General features: G+C 38.6%; 1 protein-coding gene across 5 annotated transcripts in view; it reads right to left on the bottom strand.

Moving 5' to 3' along the window:
* Positions 1 to 2,695: 2,695 nt before the first annotated feature.
* The window catches only part of Chb (CLIP-associating protein), a 40,643-nt gene continuing 30,026 nt past the window's right edge, over positions 2,696 to 13,312 (bottom strand). The window contains exons 6-26 of one of the 5 annotated variants that reach the window (XM_078179914.1): positions 11,953 to 11,984; positions 11,788 to 11,872; positions 10,236 to 10,393; positions 9,922 to 10,158; positions 9,575 to 9,828; positions 9,318 to 9,502; positions 8,942 to 9,067; positions 8,700 to 8,810; positions 8,523 to 8,618; positions 7,977 to 8,157; positions 7,460 to 7,694; positions 6,681 to 6,746; positions 6,024 to 6,355; positions 5,647 to 5,950; positions 5,405 to 5,568; positions 5,184 to 5,334; positions 4,977 to 5,109; positions 4,741 to 4,903; positions 4,442 to 4,658; positions 4,124 to 4,330; positions 2,696 to 4,046 (exon numbers count right to left, since the gene is read on the bottom strand). In XM_078179914.1, coding sequence (XP_078036040.1) covers positions 3,843 to 4,046; positions 4,124 to 4,330; positions 4,442 to 4,658; positions 4,741 to 4,903; positions 4,977 to 5,109; positions 5,184 to 5,334; positions 5,405 to 5,568; positions 5,647 to 5,950; positions 6,024 to 6,355; positions 6,681 to 6,746; positions 7,460 to 7,694; positions 7,977 to 8,157; positions 8,523 to 8,618; positions 8,700 to 8,810; positions 8,942 to 9,067; positions 9,318 to 9,502; positions 9,575 to 9,828; positions 9,922 to 10,158; positions 10,236 to 10,393; positions 11,788 to 11,872; positions 11,953 to 11,984 — 3,641 coding nt within the window. In that variant the 3' untranslated portion in view covers positions 2,696 to 3,842. The remainder of the gene's footprint in view (positions 4,047 to 4,123; positions 4,331 to 4,441; positions 4,659 to 4,740; positions 4,904 to 4,976; positions 5,110 to 5,183; positions 5,335 to 5,404; positions 5,569 to 5,646; positions 5,951 to 6,023; positions 6,356 to 6,680; positions 6,747 to 7,459; positions 7,695 to 7,976; positions 8,158 to 8,522; positions 8,619 to 8,699; positions 8,811 to 8,941; positions 9,068 to 9,317; positions 9,503 to 9,574; positions 9,829 to 9,921; positions 10,159 to 10,235; positions 10,394 to 11,787; positions 11,873 to 11,952; positions 11,985 to 13,312) is intronic. The other 4 variants (XM_078179915.1, XM_078179916.1, XM_078179917.1 and 1 more) reach the window with 4 other exon arrangements.

The following is a 13,312-nucleotide window of genomic DNA, read 5'->3' as shown; positions in this document are numbered from 1 at the left end:
GGGTGAACAATCAATTTGCAGTGAACGCATAAAGATCCACGGCCTATTTATAAGGAAGGAAAAGGTACGAAGATGTTTTTGAAAATAAATAGTAGATTATTTATTGGTAAACCTAGCACTTCACTCAGCGCAGCAGACTTACGAAATGATCTGATACAATTAAACATTATGCGAAGTTTCCTTTTTTTTACCTGATCATCCGGTTGTCGTAATGTAAAATTGGCAAGGACCTCGTTAATACAATGTTATAATATTTTTTTCATATACCTACGAATATCGTACACGCATTAGTAAATACAATGTAAAACCTGTTGTCAATAATAATGCTCAAAAACTTAACAAAACAAGCGATTCCACTTTCACCCCCCCCCCCCCCCCCCCCTTTCTTTTTTTCTCTCCGTGCTTCCTATTATTTTCTCGTTTTTTTTTTATAAAGGATCGCGACACTACGCAGAGTCTAGCGGTGCCAATGACTCTCAGCACGACCAAAACGCTGCAGGCAGTGACGGTGAGCTACCTAATCCGTATTAATAGTTACATTAAGTTCTATATTTAATAATATGTATATATATACACGATTCGCACACACCAGGTCAAACTCTAAAATGTATTATGCTTCTTTTTTTTTATTCTTTCTCCAAGAAAAGTTGACGATGAATGGATTGCGAGAAGAATAGCCGCGAACATAAGCATTAACGGTTGTACGGAAATATGGAAGCTGAACGCACGAATACCTCTCATGGTCTCAGATGCTCGATTTAAATTTTATCTTCAGTTCACTAGGTCGAAGATGTTTTTAAAATTAAAAATTTTGATAAGATAAATACAGCTTTATATTGCACAAAGTCTGAATATGTTTTCTAATTATTTATTTACTCACTAATAGCAATCCTCTGACTTTTTAAATGTGCTGATTGACAAATAGTTCATAGAAAGATTGATGTTCACCGAAAACCGTCGGAGGAAGTCAGCTATCTAATGCCCATACATGAGAAATTGTAAATCCGCGTAACTGTGGCAATGGGATCCAACAGAGGTATTCGAGTCTCCTATCTTCTGCACCGACCTGCACAATCATTATTTGTATTTTTGTGTTACGAAGCATGCCAGGGATATTTTAAAACTATTGCAGCAAGTTAACATGAACTAAAGTGTCTCAAGTGAAGAGCAATCGATGAAAATGATTATTCGCGTCCGTACAATATCGTCTTGCAGTTCCTATTGTTCTATGAAAATAGATGATACACATTCTTTGATGACGTCGATGATACAAGCACAGAGTGACTTAAAGTCAGCGCTACAAAACCTATGCTGTACCTCAAATTCGATAAAAGAATCAAATTTTATCTCTCAAGACAAGCTCTATTTCTACAACACAACATTTTAATATAATTTACTTCTTTAATACTTCGTCTACTAAAGAACAAGGTAACTTGTTGGTTTACAAATATAATTGCAATTGCTATTAAACAATTTATTTAGAAATCTAAAAAATGATAATTTTGATGGAGCATTCTTAGTGTATTTTCAGATTTCACAACGTGGACTGTAAAATCACTCTGTACAAACGATTAATGGTTCCTCTACGATTAATGTAACGACAATGGAACGCGAAGAAGATGAAGAACCCGATTAGCTAGGGAAACATTCTAGATAAAATTATCACTGTTCCGTTTTTCTCAACGCGACACCGATGAATAACGGGAGGAGACGCTCTATTCTATTTATGCATGCTACAATCGCTCTGACGACAGCGTTATCTTTTTACAAGACGATGAAAGACGATTCCCGGAACAAATCTCGTCCTGACCACGCCAAAGGCACCAAGTAAAAGAAGTAGCGCTGACACAACACTCGAGACACATGCTCTTTCTCTGTTCTCTTTTGCTTTTTTTCTCTGTCCGTAATTCATCCGACAGCTTCTTTTGGCACTGTTTGGCCGTCTATTAGAATCGACACGCGTTCGTATGATCGGATCGAGTCAGGTGAGACGTCTGCGTTTAATCAATCTTTCTTCTATTTCTTCGTTTTTTCCAAATCATGCGTCAATTCAATTGTTACCCGTAAACTCTCGCATTGATTTGTTTCCCTCGAGGTAAAGGACCACGGTCGAATTTCGTCGCGTGATCGACTAATTATCCTCCTTTCCGTCACTAATACTTCGATGATTCGACTTTCAGAAAATTCGATTCCTCAACTATCCCGGACCTAGCAGTAAGAAAAGATGAAGGGTGATCACTATTATTATTTATATATCATTTCATCCTTATATATAGTAGAACAGAAACGACAATGGCACAGAACGTTTTTCTTCTTACTAAACCTCGTTTACGTTAGCTTTGATTCAGCGTTTTCCATTAATTATTGGCAACGTCGCGCACATAGTTCCTCTTCCACTCAATCGACAATAAAGGTTAATCTCATTGTGCGTCCTTGGAAATCTGACTAGCACATGGATTTTCCAACGAATATTAAATCATCTGTTCTCCACAAATGCAAATTCTCGCAACGATCATGCTCGCATTGTGTACAGTGGTCCGAAACCATCAAAACTAGAATTAAATTTAAACGTTCAACTTCGATAAAAATTAATCAAGCTTTAAAGCAACTAACAAAACATCATTTCCCTGAAGTTAATTCATTCTGTTAATAAATTTTAATACAAAGGACCATTGGGATTTTTTTCAATAAGCAACATATAAATAACATCGATACGAATTTAGCGTTATTTCTACGGATTCGAACCACTGTGCATCGGTTGCACGGGTGTTCGTTAATACTGAATTGCGAAAAGGACGTTCTTCTTATAATTTATTCATACCCACTGGTCTTACAGAGCCGATATTAGACATGTAGCCGCATCGTTCCGGGAAAGAAAGATCTTGTATCAGCGACGTTTCTAAATCGGCTGCACTTTTGCATTTTTATACAATACTCTAACCCCGAACATATCGAATCGGCATTCTGCATACATTCTGCGCGCAGATCGTTACCAAAATCCTCTTGGCAGTGATGTCGCACTGTCAAAATAAGGAAACCTTCGTTCTCAAGGGTAATCACAATTCTTTCGAAACTTTGCAACCAACTACTAAGAGAGACGCACAATAATACACTGAAATATCTAAATATAATATATATAATATATACATTATATATCTTAACGAGAGTAGCAAACAAGAAGAAGTCCAGAAATATATAAAATCACAAACGAGTGGACGAGAGGCACGATACTGTCAGCCGCGAGCTTCGGACGACACGATGAAAGCTTTCCCTTTCGTAGAAAAAAAACTTTCTCTCTCGCCGGAAACAACGCTGCAACTTAATATCAAAGTCGTTAAAAATCTTACATTCTAGAGCGATGGTTGTCCCTGCATCGACGATTGACTGTGTGAATCAATATCATTAAAAAAATAACTTCTACGGAAAAACACGTACACCGATACTGGTGATCTACCAAAAAGAGTAAATGAAAATAAATGAAAAAGGATAATCGGCGACCCTTGATTACGTTGCAACATGTATAAATTCTTTCTCCTCGTTTTTCTTCTCCTTTTTGGCAAACAAAACAATGGGTCCGTAAAACAGGCACACTGATTGGTTTCTCATCGTGCAACATCACTGTCAGGAAGCTCAGCCATGTCACACGCGCAAAACACCTTGCCTTGACAGATCAGTCTATATGTATAAATGTTCGAAGTGAGAAGCCTTCGACTTTGTCGTTTCCGGGGTCTTCACGGATCGGACTTACTGAGGAAGCTAAACAGCATTCGTTCATGCCTCGCACTCAGGCGGGCAAATCTCTTAAGTATCGCGATCCTGAGTGTCGCGGAGTTTGACGTTAGTTAATTCTTGCTATTACTACGCGGACTAGCCGGTTGACTGTTCGCCTGTTGCGCACGTTGGATGTAGATGTTCAAAAGCTTTAGCTTGCTTGTGTACAGACAGCTCAAGTGAGGTTTCAACACTTCCTCGCCGACCGCTAGATGTATCGCTACCATGCAGAATACAGCGCTTTTGCGTACTGCGCTTTCACTGTCATCGTAAGCCTGAAGAAATGAACGTGATTGTTAACAAAGCAAACCTTTTTTCTAGAGCTGTTTAGTTTCAATATATTTTAACTTGCCTTGATGAGACCAGGCATAACTTTGGACAGATGCGGCTCTATCGCGTCCCGACCCCAATGTTCCACTACTTTGTGCAACATTTTAATCGCCCCCATATTCAAGGGATACGGTTCTGTGGTGATTATCGTTGAGACTAAATGAATGATTTGCTCTGGTTTTAGAACCATCGCTATCGTCGCGGCACATTTTTCTGCCACCCAGAAAACCTATATCCGCACAACATGATTAATAATTTACAATACTAGTTTACTTTGGATCATGTTTTATGGAATAAATCTGTCTCCAGGAAATAAAATTGTTTTTTGTAAGGTACTTACGGAAGATCTCGTATTGCTGCTACTAGTGGAAGAATCTTGCTTCGGATCGTCCAATTTATACGCGTTAATTACTTTTAAAACGAGAAGTTCGGGATAAACGGAAAAACTGTCTACGAGTTCGGGGCATTTAAGCATGTCGATTAACGTTTGAAGTACTTCTACTTGCATTTTCTTACTATCGTTGGTCAGACTATCTAGTAACGTCTTTAGCAACTTCCTGAAAAATTCCAATGGAACAAATTAAAATTCTGGTATTGGTAATTAAGTAGATGGTTAAAGCGAACAAAGAGATGGTCTACTTGAAATGTTGTTTGATGAATGCAGCATCGCCTTCCCGAACATATAACTGAAACTCTTGTAGAGCCAGTACTTTTTCCTCCGTCTGCGTCATCTTCGACTGCAGCGTTTTGATCATATTATCTAGAACTTCCGGCCTGTTTGATGGATCTGGCAAAGGTCCTGCTACAGAATATAAATTAAACAAACAATATCTTTCATCGCAAACATTAATCTTAAACAAAATTGCTGAACATACCATGTGCCTTGTAACCATTATTTTCTTGCGGCAGAATGAGATCTCCCGCGATCGTATCGCTGGATCCGTTGACGGTAATATTCGTAACGGATCGCCCCCTTTGGGTGGGCGAAGAAACGGAAGATGAGCGACCCTAACAGTCCCAAAAAAAAACAATATAAAAAAATCGCCTGTCATAAATAACGCGTACATTGTCTATTGTCTTACCGAATTACACAATGTAAGTCCTTCCATTTTCTCTTCAACGTCAGCCATATTGCTGATACCGCTGTCTTTACTGGTGGTCGCTCTTTCTAAACGTTCAAAACCGTAATTTTGAATTTCCGCTGTGGTACGTCTTAACGACCTATGAGAAATACTTTAAAATTAAAATGAGAAAGAATAATGGATTATCAGTCGTTCTGTTTACGACGATGCCAACGACTTACTTATAAACTTCTTCCAGGTTCTCATCAGCGTTTTCCATGTCGCCTTTGAGCTTGGAACGAGCTGGAGAGCTTTGAGCTCTAGGGGGAGGTGTACCTGGTGATGCTGGATTACTAGAGCCAGAGGATTTCCTGAGATGATTCTGTACTAGCGGTAGTGCAGCTTCCTGCAAGTTCACATCTGAATTAATAACAATTCAAGAAGTTACATATCAATTTATGCATTCATTAGTAATCTTCCTAACCTGATACGGTTTGGGTAACTCAGCCAATATCATGGTGACTTTCGGAGGATTTAGATTGTACAACGATATCACAGCATTCTGTGCATGCCTCCTGACGTCCTGACTTTTAACGTCGTTGGACCAATCCAGTAACCTCGCGAGTGCTGTCCCCGCGGAATTATTTAACGCAGATGGTTCAGCCGTTTCTGCTATTTGTGTGATGAACGTGAGGGTGGCTATTTTCACACGAGAGTTCGGTGTCTGTGTTGGATCCGTGAGATACCTCATTACTGCGGGCAGCAGTTGCTCGCCTGGGAAACATTCTCTGCAAATAGATTTTAAATAATTAGTCTGACATACAGGTCACATAAAGAGTTAATCATAAGATCGTATTTTACCTGACAACTTCGAGGGTCTTGTGAATTTTCGTTTGGATCGATCCGAGAAGATCGGTACCTAATTTATTCAAGAGCCTAGCGCATAGGACGTAAAGCCAATCGCCGAGGTCTTCGCTGTGAGTGGCCACAACCTCGTTCAACGTGTCCAGGAATAAACTAAAAACTTTTGTGTGGGAGTCCATGAACATTTTAGTGAAGATGTCTGTAACCTCGCGGAGCTCCGTCGCTGTGAGCGTATGCCCGTTCGAGAGGAAATGATGCAAGCCTACCAAACCCTCTTTCCTGTCTCCCCAATGTTTATGCGCACAATTTTCAATAATTTCCTTAATATCCTGTAAAACAATGTTTCCGTCTATGTAAAAGAAACCACGAAGACTGAATTGCAATAATGATAGCCACACGAAAAAAGATAATGCGCAAAATAGCTGGATCTTTATTCACAGCCGAGTTACAAATAATTTCCGCTGCAAGCGTTCGAGAAATTGATGGATGTGAACATGACAGCAGTAATGACAATGATTATATACAATGATTATGTTAATTATGAAACGGAAATTATTTTTGGTTCGACTTAATACGACCAATCTATTTTTTATGGTAGAAGTGTATAGTATATTTGTATGGAGTAAATGGATATGAATAGTAAATTGAACAAACCTTTGAGATAGACTGATCCCATATATCACGGTACAGTCTTTGCTGGGAGCCACTCCATGAGAACGACTAATGGGTAGATGGACGATGGACAGATATGGAGAACAGACCGGCGCATCGCGTTAGTCCAAACCAAACAAATACGCCGCAACAAAACCAAAAGAAAAAACCATACATGCGTTATCTACATTGTCCTAGGATGCTGGAAGCACTGGTTACATTAAGCTTCTGACCTAAGTCTACCCTCACGAGGGTAAGAATTAGGGAATAGTGTGTTCGAGGACAAATGAAAACCCATAGCGTCGCAGAAATGTGTTATGAAATAACATTTATATAATGCGATGTTGTGGAGAAAAAAAATAGATCACTATATCTGAAGACATGTAGACGTTCAAAGCCAAGTCTTCGAATACAGCCGCATGGCGTGGTCTACTTTTATCACATAACATTAGAGAAGCATTAATGAACCAAGTGAACATATATCTATTAAGAAAGCATGGTGTACAATAAGTGTCTGAAGTAAGTCTGTAATGATTTATATATATAATAATGTATAAATGTGTTGTCAATTCTCAGCAGGACTAGCACCAAGTAATGCGCTCAATCATTCATTCACAGAATGTTTATCAAAAGGGAGCTTAGATATGCAAATGCTCAATAAACAAGAGCGTTACTAAAAACGCTGTTTAGAGTACTACTGAGTTTGTTTACCCATCCATTTTGTTCGTGAGATAAGAATTTTTTTATCGATTTAGCACTATCCTACTATTATTCTCACTTACGTCATTCGGTCGTCTATAGCTGTCCATGCCCCTTTCAGAGCATATACTACTGGTTTCGCTGTCGTCGCTGTGATCACCTTTACCCCTGGGCGTTCTGGTGTAACTATCAATGTTGTCGAAGGTGAGTGCATCTGCCAATGCTGATTCTGCTTCACGCGACTGTTGCAGCATCTTCTGTGCCATCACCGGTCTGGATTGAGGCCTGTCCGTTGGCGACATGTGTAAATTCCTTCCCCTAGGGTGACAATTAAAATGAAACACTCCACTAATTTATTGGAGATAGCGTAATTCCTGCAAAGGCACGCTGATCTGTCTAAAACCTCTTTAAAAAGTTTACAAAATACTCTCAACTATGTAGTCCAAGGCTACCAAGTTCAATTACCTAACAGAAGGAGAAAGATTGAGGAGACTCCAGTGTGCCATTACAAGGTTACGTCAAATTATCCTCATCCAGTAAAAAAAAATGCTTCACTGCACTGATGTAAAAAGAATGTTAGTTACGTAAATGACCATTTACCGCATTTTGCTAGCAAAACTCCTGTCCATTCCGAACCTCTGCGGGCTAGGTTCGCGACTGTTGCCGGTACTTCTGATCCCATGTCCAGATAATCGTCTGGGTCTCGCGATCAAGGATTCTCCTTCGCGATTATACGTGGCGTAACTCAGCCTAGACGACGGCGATCCCGACCGACTGCTGGCTGTTACCGTGATAATATACAAATAGAGACGTTTCCTTGTATGTACAGTAGGATTCCATTTAACCAAATCAGTCAAATGACAACAGTCTGACATTTGTTTAATATTTTACATATAATACAATGTTCTCTTCAAATTTTGATAACCAGTGAAAAATAATAGTATTCACCGCAGATAAAAGACAAATTAAAAATGTTTCATACAACTTACGTTTAATATTATAGCAATAAATAATACAAATTTGATTGATTGCAGTTCCAATTAGGAATATTATGATATGTAATACATATATAAATATCCTATCATTTGTGGAGTTCCACTGTATCATGTTTCTTCAAAGGGAGCCGTCCCCTTTCTTTCTACTTACGCTGAGATTGCGACACTCCGGCCATTCTCGTTCTCGTTCTTGCGGTTCTTTCTGGACTAGCCACTGCTGTGGTGTCTGGTGATTTACTGGGACGCGCTGGATGGAGCAATAACGCAAAGGTTGGTTGAAATATATCGCAACAGTGTCAGAGATAAAATTGAAATTAGCGATACTCACGGAGAGAGGCTTTCTGCCTGCTGATGTTCGCGTACATCATCCTGGCTTTCGCTCTTTGTGCGGCTTGCAGATCTATGGCGCTTGTGGATCGAACGCCTGGCGTTCCACGATCTGGGAAATACGTTTACAGATATACATAAAAAAGCATTGACAATATTTTTATACATATATTGGATGCATGGGTGCAGTATTTCTAAGGTCGCGGTGATCATTGAAGCAACAAACAATAATGTAACAATTACAATGACTATCAGTGGGTCTCTGTAGAACTGGGATACCGGATTGACGATAAGACCGTGGCAAGGACGGTGTACGTCTGAGCGGGCCATGTGGTTGACCCGTGGTCTGATGCAAATTTTCCGTACTACCTTCGTATGTTTAATGCAAAGAGGAGTCACAAAAGCAGCATGAAAAAAGAGTGAGAAGTATTTTACACTGCGATGCTCTCTCGCTGGTTGACACAGTCCATTTACATCTAACACAATGCATATAGGTCATTCCATAAATTTAATCGTCTACACCGAGTCAGTAGAAAAAGTAACAACAATTTATGAGATGACCTAACGTTGTATCCATTGAGCACATCATTTTAGATTTAGATAGAAGAATGTAGTTCACCTGTGGCGCTCATTGCTGGTCTGGATGTCCTGGGGCTGACGCTCGCTGATCTCGTGACTACATTCAAACTGTTAATACTGCCACTATTGCTGAGAGACATCAAAGAACGTTTATACGCAGCATCTAGACTATTCAGTAATGCCTCCGCTTGCTCCGGGAAATGATCTTTGAAAGCCCAAAATGATCTGCAAATATTTGAAGTTTAATTTCTGTTTTACGAATATTTTAAATGATTATTTTTATATAAATGAACGTACTTCCTGGCGAAAGCTCTTGCTTCCGAATCCGAATCCGCGATACCTTTCTTGATGGTGTCTTGTAATGTTTGTACATGCTTTTGCAATATTTGGGTAGGCCACGTTTGCAGTATTAGATTCAGGTACTCGCAGGAGGCTCTGCGTATGTCTTTACTTTTGTTACTTAAACATGAGCTGATAATTGGCACATAACGACTGCAGTGTGTGTTTTGTAGAATAAATCGCACAGCGACTGCACCGGCTGTTGCCACGACCTGTATGTGCATATTCGTTGACGCAAGTTACAAACGTTTTGTTACGGTTCCCATACGTCACCGCGTTACCGGGCAATTTATCAGGAATCTTACCTTGGCACTATTTTGTATGAGGTTCATTAAGGTGAGCAAGACTGCCTCTCCAGAACTGGCGAACTTATTTTTCAGGTGTACACTAAGATACGCTAACGTGATACACACTTCCCTCACGACTTGAGACCTGAGATCCGTGCAAGCCACCTCGAATGATCTTTGCATACTTTTCAGACACTCGATGAAGTTCTCATAGTTTATACCTCCTGCGATCACGATCGATCGTAATTTTTTCATCTGATGAAAAAATGAATTTTAATCAGATACGTAATGACAATAATTTGGAATGAATATTGTATAAATTAAGAACATACACTCTCGGTCCTTTGTTTCCAGTCCTTCTTGTCGTCGCCAACATTTTCTCTTATCGTTTTCATTTGTTCTTCCAGATCCTTTGCAGAAAACAAGTTCACTGATGGCACATCTTCGAATGCTGTGAGGAAAGTTTCCTCGTCGACTGCACCAGCTTGACCTATATATATATTATACATAATTTTATATTCCCATATGAACGTATGAACAAACAATGATTTACAACAAGCAGAACGCATAAATATGTCTGCTTAAATTGCAAATAGAAAGCACATCTTCATTGATGCTCCATTTCAATTCAGACATTTTTAATTGTCCTGTTTGTTGTATCACATGTGTAAGTACTACTTATTATGATCAGTATTAATCGGCAATGTTAATAGCAACTGGCATATGATATTTTCATAATAATTAATTTTACCCGTGAGTATGACATCTTTGTGTTGATCGAAATTCACCAAATGTGCATTATACAATACCTTATTATCCTACGTGTATTGTGCTTCACGGTATTATAAAGTACGTGACATAAAAAGCGGTGCAGAAGAGATCAAAGACGTGTAAGCGTTTTATTAAGTAACTCGCTTGCGTTGGATTATGTTTAATTTGAATCAGCAAATAATCGAGATAAAGCGCAATGGTATGCGAGGCTTTTAAAATTAAAATATGCGCAGTATTCATTCAACCGAATTTTAAAAAATTTTGTGTATTTTCGACGTTTATACCATGATGATTGTTTGTAAGATGGGGAGAAAGAAATATGAATGTAAGAAGTCTTAAACGGAATATGCAGAATTTATCAGAGGAACCATCATGATATAAAATGGAACTAATAAAGCCAATGGAGTTTTAGATACCTGCTGTTGATCTTACTGATACGATTCTTTTCACGGTTGTTGCCCTTGGAACCGTTTGCTGAGCATTACCAGGATGAGCTGTCATGCAAGCGAATAATTAGCGTTCTTGTCACCAAAAAACGTCAACGGTGGAGTCGACGTTTTATTGGTGTACAGTGAGACATCATTAATATTATTACAAACGCTGAGCCACATTAAAAAGTCAAAGCATAAAAGTTTGTAAGTTAGCACACTTCACGTCTGTGCGGTAATTGCAACGGAAATATGTGTTTTTATAAAGTTAATAGTAAGATTTGCGACACTCATATGATATAAGTAGAACAGTGATGTTTTTTTTTTATAGAAATAGCTTGTAATACCCAAAATGATCGACATATAACACAACATATAAAAACGCAGTAAATAAATGTTAACAATTAAATATGTTATTCTGGAACCATAAACAGAAGTTGTTTCAACTAACAAGGCAAGATTATACTCTAATATACTGTGCTTATGATTCACTATGTATACTTCTGATTAAGATTACAGATCTACAACAAATTGAATCACTTCAAGGTACACTTGTTTTACTCTATTGTTAAGGTACCATGCTCAAAACAAACTGGTGAACAAAATATCATTTTAGAGTCTGTTAACCTTTTTAATTTATAGAGAATTACACTCATTAATAATTGGCTATCAAACCCGAATGTACCTATTGCAGAAGGGGCAACCTTTGCTGGTCCAAATTGTCCTCTTTTTGGAGCAGCAGTAGACCTCTTCACAGGAGCTGATTTAATCTGCAACATTTACACCGATCTCATTAACGTTCATGGCTTGATCTCAAGCTTCTATAAGCAGTATTTTACGAAACACTTACCGCTCTATCCGTTTCATCTGTGCTCTTTCCAACTGAAATCAGAAAGATTAAAAGAGGCATTAGTTTGGCAAAATTACCGGTACACTTTAAATGAAGTTGATTAATTCGTGGAGCATAATGTATTGTAGTCAATGATGCATCTATTTTTAGATCTGTGTACCTAAGTCTGGATATAGCCATGGTGGCTTGTGAATGTCACAATGGCATCCTCTTGCTCTAGCACCTGGGTGCTTCACAATGTTATCCCACTGAAGAATCCATCTACTACTAGGATCCCATATCTTATGATCAATACTGGGATACTTTTTCAATCCCCTGTGCAAGCAGCGGTGACCGCTTGACACAATTATACCGGCGTCATTCATTTTACAAGGGAAATACTACTCTACACAGTTAATGAATAACAGAAACTCTCAATGATCTCTTATGTCTTGTGGAACACAACATAGCACTCAGCAGGATTTCAGGAAACTCCATTACGGTGTGAGAAATCTTCATTGTGGCATAGCCTGTTACCTGATCCCTCTGGTTTCCTTCAAAATTAACATCCCGCTAATTAAGATGGCACACATCGATAAAAGGAATTATTTCGTAAGACGAGGCGCAAAAAATGTCGATTTGGTCGGAGAACATAATCCGAGAAAAAAAACTGAAGAGTTGTTAAACAACTGTTTAAAAATTGTATCTCAGAAATTTATACACCGCGTATTTTTCTTTTTTTTTAACATCGTGTACGCAACGATCCGAGGTATCAGCAAACGCATCAGTGAAAGTGATTTTTAGCGTTTCCTAATTACAAAAAGAATCCATATACTTATTTGTAATCTCTGAATTGAAATCAACGGAATTAGATGAATAACTTGGCTTTACTCCGACGCGAAACATGTACACTAAGTTCCTCGAACGTTACGAACATTTTCTACTTTCCATGATTGCTACTCTTTTTGTATCCTTACGGGCAATCATCGAGAGGAACACATTTTATTCAATGTGCCTACAATGTAACAAATAGTAACAGGGAAACCGGTTTGGGAAGTCACGGTGAATACCAAGTAGCAATCTGTTTTTCCCTGATTGCAAACGATTTTCATAAACCGTTTTGATTATCCGTCATTACACCGAATCAGAAAAGCAAGAGTGGTGATTACCACTATTCCAGCGTAAGTCGGAATTACGGTGAATATGCTTGGAAAAAGAAGACTGACTTTCATAAGCGGATTACTAAACTGAATAAATACGCAGTTCTAGCGGAAAGTAAAAGAGATCGCCTATTATATTTATAGAATAACATTGTTTAGAACGACGACCTTGACAACATATTCCAAAGTCATTGGAATCGTAAGTGATTCCATCAAATGGT

Source organism: Augochlora pura, chromosome 4 (assembly GCF_028453695.1).
Source record: "Augochlora pura isolate Apur16 chromosome 4, APUR_v2.2.1, whole genome shotgun sequence".
Lineage (NCBI taxonomy): Eukaryota > Metazoa > Arthropoda > Insecta > Hymenoptera > Halictidae > Augochlora > Augochlora pura.
The sequence above is the reverse complement of the archived record's forward strand: the minus strand, read 5'-3'. Positions and strand labels throughout refer to the sequence as shown.